The sequence below is a fragment of the Sinocyclocheilus anshuiensis genome, unplaced genomic scaffold (genome assembly GCF_001515605.1).
Source record: "Sinocyclocheilus anshuiensis isolate Anshui unplaced genomic scaffold, SAMN03320099.WGS_v1.1 scaffold366, whole genome shotgun sequence".
In the NCBI taxonomy this organism is placed as follows: Eukaryota; Metazoa; Chordata; class Actinopteri; order Cypriniformes; family Cyprinidae; genus Sinocyclocheilus; species Sinocyclocheilus anshuiensis.
Window position 1 is genome coordinate 284,373 of NW_015547673.1, and position 6,200 is coordinate 290,572.

The following is a 6,200-nucleotide window of genomic DNA, read 5'->3' on the forward strand; positions in this document are numbered from 1 at the left end:
TTAAATGATTTTAGCAAATGGCTGCAATATAACAAAGAGTGAAAAATTGAAGGGGGTCTGAATACTTTCCGTACCCACTGTATATATATATATATATATATATATGTATTATATTTGTATAGTGTAATAATAAATGTATTTAAACAGTACTAGTTGATTACAAGTCATATCTTTGTATGTATATGTGTGTGTAACTATAAGGGACCCAACACACATCCCTGGTGGAGAACTAGTGCTGGGGGGCACAGACCCGAACTACCACACTGGATCCTTCCACTATATGAATACCAAAGAGAAAGGCAAGTGGGAGGTCGTTATGAAGGGGTAAGAATATTATCATCATCAATTTTACAGAACAATTATGATTTCTTTCCATGTAGCTTTTTCTGCCATTCTACATCTGTTTTACATCACAGTTTTCACAAATATTCCTAGACATCCTATATCAGTTTATACAAGATATCCGTTAGCCATCCGGTTTTAATTTTGAGCAGAATCTCAAACCATTTCCAGAGAGGTAATCAATTCTTGCCCTGTGTCCTTTAAAGGAATAGTTGACCCAAAAATCAATCACACACTCACCCTCATGTCATTCCATATCCGTATTTTCCTTTGCTTGGAACACAAAAGACAAATTTTTGAAGATGATTGTGCCAGTTATGGGTTACTATACTTGACCTACACGTCACCTAAATATGACTTGTGCAATATATTTCAGGCCAATAATGGCACATATAATAATAATATAAATAGATTTAAAGATATTAAAGATATTGTTGGGCAAAAAATTATTGGGCAAAATATTTAAACACCTCACCCCAAAATTAAAATTTACTTTTTTACTCACCCTCAGGCCATCCAAGATGTAGATGAGCTTGTTTCTTCATTAGAACAGATTTGTAGAAATGTAGCATTACATCACTTGCTCAGCAATGGATCATCTGCAGTGAATGGGTGCTGTCAGAATGAGAGTCCAAACTGCTGATAAAAACATAATAATCCACATGATTAGATTAGAAGTGATGGTTTGAAGATAAAATTAATTAATAATGGATTTTTTTGTTTCGTTACAACACATAGCTCACTTCTCAAGATGTTAATTGATGGACTGGAGACATGTCTATTACTTGTGGATTATTGTTTTTATCAGCTGTTTGGATTCTCATTCTGACGGCACCCATTCACTTCAGAGGATCTATTGCTGAGCAAGTGATGTAATGCTAAATTTCTCCAAATCTGTTCTGAAGAAGAAACAAACTCATCTAGATTTTTGGATGGCCTGAAGACAAGTACATTTTTTTCAGCATATTTTCATTTTTGTGTGAACTATTCCTTTAAGGCTCCCCAAAAGAAAGTAAACTTTTTTTAAAAACATTTTTGAAACATAATCCATTGCAATGTGTTTGATTAATACTTTGTTTTTCTGCAGAGTGTCTGTGGGTGCAGATATGTTGTTTTGCATGAACGGCTGTACTGCTGTTATTGATACAGGCTCCTCCTACATCACAGGCCCCGCCTCCTCCATTTCCATTCTGATGAAAACAATCGGTGCCGTTGAACTGGCAGAGGGAGGGGTGAGTTCTGTTTAGTTAACCTTATGAACATTCCTTAAAAGGGTGGTTCATTGCGATTTCACTTTTTTAACATTAGTTAGTGTGTAATGTTGCTGTCTGAGCATAAACAATATCTGCAAAGTTACGAAGCTGAAAGATCAATGCAAACGGTCTTTTAAAATTCTGGCAGTTTAATGCCTACAAAAACGGCTGGTAGGGACTACAACAAGTTACTTCCCGTGTTCGTGACGTAACAAACCCAGATAAACCCCGCCCTCGGGAAAAGGCAGCAAAGGGGGCGAGGCCATGCTGCGCTGCTTTAGAGAAGAGGAAGAGAAAACTAGAGGTGCACGTAAAAATCTATTCATATATGAATCGCAATTCTGTCTTCTAAGGATTCTAATGGCTTCACAGGTTTCAAAATCAATGTTCTAAAGCAGCGGTTCTTAATACTGTTCCACACTTCCCCCTGCTCTGCACACGCTCTGCATCTCTCTCCCTCTCTCTCTCTCTCTCTCATTCAGCTCAGCTCCAACAATGAACTGTTACAATTATACACTTATTTTCACATAGCTATGAAAAGCGTTAAACATGGATGCGCGTGCAGTTGCCGTACTGTATTAAAGCTTTAATCAGGATAAAACCATATATTAAAAGCTAACATAGCAGTAGCATTTGCAAATAACAGCATATCTAAAAGACAACAACAAACAAAAAACATAGGCCTACCATTAAAAGCCGTGCTTGCACAGGTTCTGCAATCGGGCTCAAACTGATAAGCGATATTAACAACGCCGTTGTTTACAATACAACCGGAGCACATGTCGCTGAGGAGAGGGGCGGGACGTTTAGACTCACACTAGAGGCGGTTTAGCCAATCACAACACACTGGGCTAGCTAACCAATCAGAGCCCATTGCCTATTTCTGAGGGAGGGGCTTCATAAAAGAAGGAAATGATCAGCGCTATTCTCAGAGAAGGGACAGAGCGGTGTGGAATAAGGGTAAATTATGTGAAAAATAATGCATTTTTTAAAAAACTACGCATTAACACATGTTAGACTGCACCCCATAAACACAATCAAGCCTAGAAAAAAAACAGTGAACCACCCCTTTAAAAATCTGTCTTTATTTAAAAGCATATATTTAATTTAATAAGAATTAGAAAATTGATTTGAGAGATTAAGCCATGGAAAGAGTTTTTTTTTTCAGAACCAAAAATATGAATCCACTACTTAGCAACAGAAACTATGAAAACTGAAGAAGCAAAAATGTAAATCTTGAAAACAATATTATGAAATCTCTAAATCTCAGCAGTAGTGGCAAACCTTCAAACTTTCTAGAGCCATAAAAAATGAACAATGTGTTCCAGTTGTTCATAAACAGAGAGCACATAATGCATGATGGACCTTCTAAAACATTCAGCAGTGACAACTGATTATAAATTAGAAGGCAATTGATTATAAAGCTCAACACCTTCACATTGCAAACAAACTTAGGGTGATTGATCATGCGCCAACATGGCATCCCATATACATCCCATACATACAAGCTTTTGTGAAACAATACTTCTATATTCAGCATTAAAACCTGTTTCTTATTGGTCTCTTTCCTTTTCCTGTTGCACAACTCCATGGGAACAGCTGCTTTGGTCTATCATGCTTGGCTGTGTCTCATAAATAATGCCTGAAGAGCAAATGGAATGACTGAAAGCTGATGTTTTTTTCATAACCACTGTGGTTGGTGATATTAAATGTGGAAAATATTTGTATTTCTTTCTTTTCAAGTGTGAAGTTCAGTGTCATTTCGGTTTTGCAAAATGATGCAGCACAATGTTGTCTTTGAATGGTTTTAAAGCTCACTCATTTTCTCTCTCTTTCGCTCTGTTCACAGTATACTGTAAACTGTAATCTAGTCAAGTTGTTGCCCACTGTGGCTTTTCATCTTGGTGGTCAGGAATATTCTCTCACAGAAGAGGACTATATTCTCTGGGTGAGGACTTTCTTTATTTCATTACAAGGGTAGTATATTAACACAATATTAAAGTGTTAATATTAACACAGTATGTCACATTTGGTGGTGCTGATCTTGAAAGGCTTTAATTTTCTCTTGTACACTGGCATGAAATGAAGACAGTCAGATCAGTAGCCTAATAAAGCTTTTTATTTTATTTTTATTTATTTTAGTTGAAGGCTGCCACTATACTGGGGATGCCATTTTAATATCACATGACCGGTTGAATGCTACTTACTTTCTCTTAGTAACCTCCTGTTATTGGACAGTTTTGCTTGTGGAATAAATTCATCATAGCTGACTATCATGTCTTTTGCGGGAAGCTACATACACACCACTAGGTGTCAGTATAAGTAAGATGACTACCTCATAAACAAAAATTACTGAGTGCACCTTTAATGTAACTAGGCTATGGATTCTGGAGTGGCCTTTGTAGGCCAACACAGAAGTTGGTTCCCTAAATAAAAAAAAACAATTTTGGGATTTTTCATTGATTTTTGGATTATTGCAGAAAATAAGGTATGTGACCAACAAAAGTTTATGATTCTGACATGTTTTGTTTGTCAAGATCATTTTCACTAATGAACACAACTTAGGTAATTTGTTTACACTTAAGTATGTTATTTTATAATTTAAAATGTTTAAATTTATGTTAAATTTAAATAGTTGAACTTTAGAATGCTTTTTAACACACTTAAGTACTTTAGAACATACATTTCATAATGATGAAATTTCATAATGTAATTTCATAATTACTTCTATTGTCTTTGAATTATGGTTATGGTGTACTGCCGAATATGGCTGTATTTATAATGAACTAGATTTAATGTAACTTCTATTGAAACTAGTATGTAATTACAATGTAATAAATATATCTGTAATTACATTTGTATATTGAAGTTGCAACTTATACATTAAAATCTATTGAAATTTGAAATGTCGAATAACATACTATAGCTAAAATCCAAATCAAGTACCTTACAGGTGCTTTATGTTAGTCAATATATCAAAATAAGTGTACTTATTTAAAGCAAGTCAAAAGATTATTAAAACAATGATTTAAAATGTACTTTTAAGTAAATCTTTTAAAATGACAAACTGCACACATTCAGTACAATTAAGCACATTTATTTTTTCACAAGGGTCTTTAGCCCCATTTAGCTACTTGTTAACAATTGCCTTTTTTAAGATACATTAACACTTTTAAAAAACACAAGTGGGGTGATTAATGATGTACTTTATGTCACAGAATAAAATGTGAAAATATCTCGAACTTGAAAGCTCCCTTCCTTCACATGATGAAGACCCAGGTTTTTTTTTTAAATAATGTTTAGCGTTAACCAAAGTGCTGTTTTCGTTAGAAATACCATCGCTGACTCTGTACTACACAGTCAGTCTGGCATTTCATTTCGCACTGAAATCTGGGATCTATTTCACTAAATGACTTTTTTCATTAAATACGAAATGCCTCATGTTGTATTTGCATGTCATTTTCCAGATGACTTCTGAAGTGTAGCATCTGTTTTGACATTCATCAATCTATGTTACAGCTATATGGACTTGCATTGGCTTTTCTAATGTCTCTTTGTCTTCTTTGGTTCTGCCTACAGCAGTCTGAGTTCGGGGAGGACATCTGCAGTGTGACATTCAAAGCGTTGGATGTGCCGCCCCCTACTGGTCCCATCTGGATACTGGGGGCAAACTTCATAGCTCGATACTATACAGAGTTTGATCGGGGAAATAATCGCATTGGCTTTGCTCAAGCAATCTGAGAAACACTGGGTTTTCTACTATCCTAAAATCAGATTGCTATTACATTGCTACTTGTACACAACATAGGAAACTTGATCTGTCACAATAATAGCAGGTAACTTAAGTTAAAGCTTCCTTTGTGAACGAGAAGTACACTTTAAGCATGATTTTAAAAAGTACTTATAAAACTAAAATAATTTAACAGAATATGCTTGTTTGTGAACTGAATGTAACACTTGATGGGATGTTATTTACGATTAAATCAAGATGTATTATAATTAAAATTGATATTAAATGCAATTACTTAAGTTGAAATGAAGAGTCCTTTTTGACTTAAGTAGGTGACTTTTTATATGCAATTAAAAAAAATGATCTCTATTGTCTTTGAAATATGATTAAAGTGTACTTTCGAATGTACTGATAAGCATTTTTAGTAAACTAAAATATACTTCATAAATTTGTAATTGCATATTTGTAATGATGAAGCTGAAATTTAGCACATTCAGAATATAGTAACTTTAAATGCAATATCAAATAAAAAAAAAGCAAGCAAGATAAAATGCTATTAAAAGATATTTAAAATTTCGATGTTATGCAAAATGTGTTTTTAAAGTGTATAAGTATTTTAATTTAAGAAACAGTTATGAAAGTGTCTTTCATTAAGTACACCCCAAAACTGAAATTTGTTATAATTTCCTCATCACTTGTTCCAAACGCTTAAGAGTTTCTTTCCTCTATTGAACACAAAAGATGATATTTTGAAGAATGTGTGTAACCAAACAGACGGTAGCCATTACAAAAATTTTTCTCATATATATGGAAACAAATGGTTAACTCTTTGGTTACACATTCTTCAAAATATCTTTTGTGTTCAACAGAAGAAA

General features: G+C 34.2%; 1 protein-coding gene across 1 annotated transcript in view; it reads left to right on the forward strand.

The window, feature by feature from the left end:
* LOC107702841 (renin) overlaps positions 1-5,410 on the forward strand; it is an 8,232-nt gene extending 2,822 nt beyond the window's left edge. The window contains exons 6-9 of the mRNA XM_016505263.1: positions 202-324; positions 1,430-1,574; positions 3,445-3,543; positions 5,175-5,410. Coding sequence (XP_016360749.1) covers positions 202-324; positions 1,430-1,574; positions 3,445-3,543; positions 5,175-5,336 — 529 coding nt within the window. The 3' untranslated portion in view covers positions 5,337-5,410. The remainder of the gene's footprint in view (positions 1-201; positions 325-1,429; positions 1,575-3,444; positions 3,544-5,174) is intronic.
* Positions 5,411-6,200: the final 790 nt, after the last annotated feature.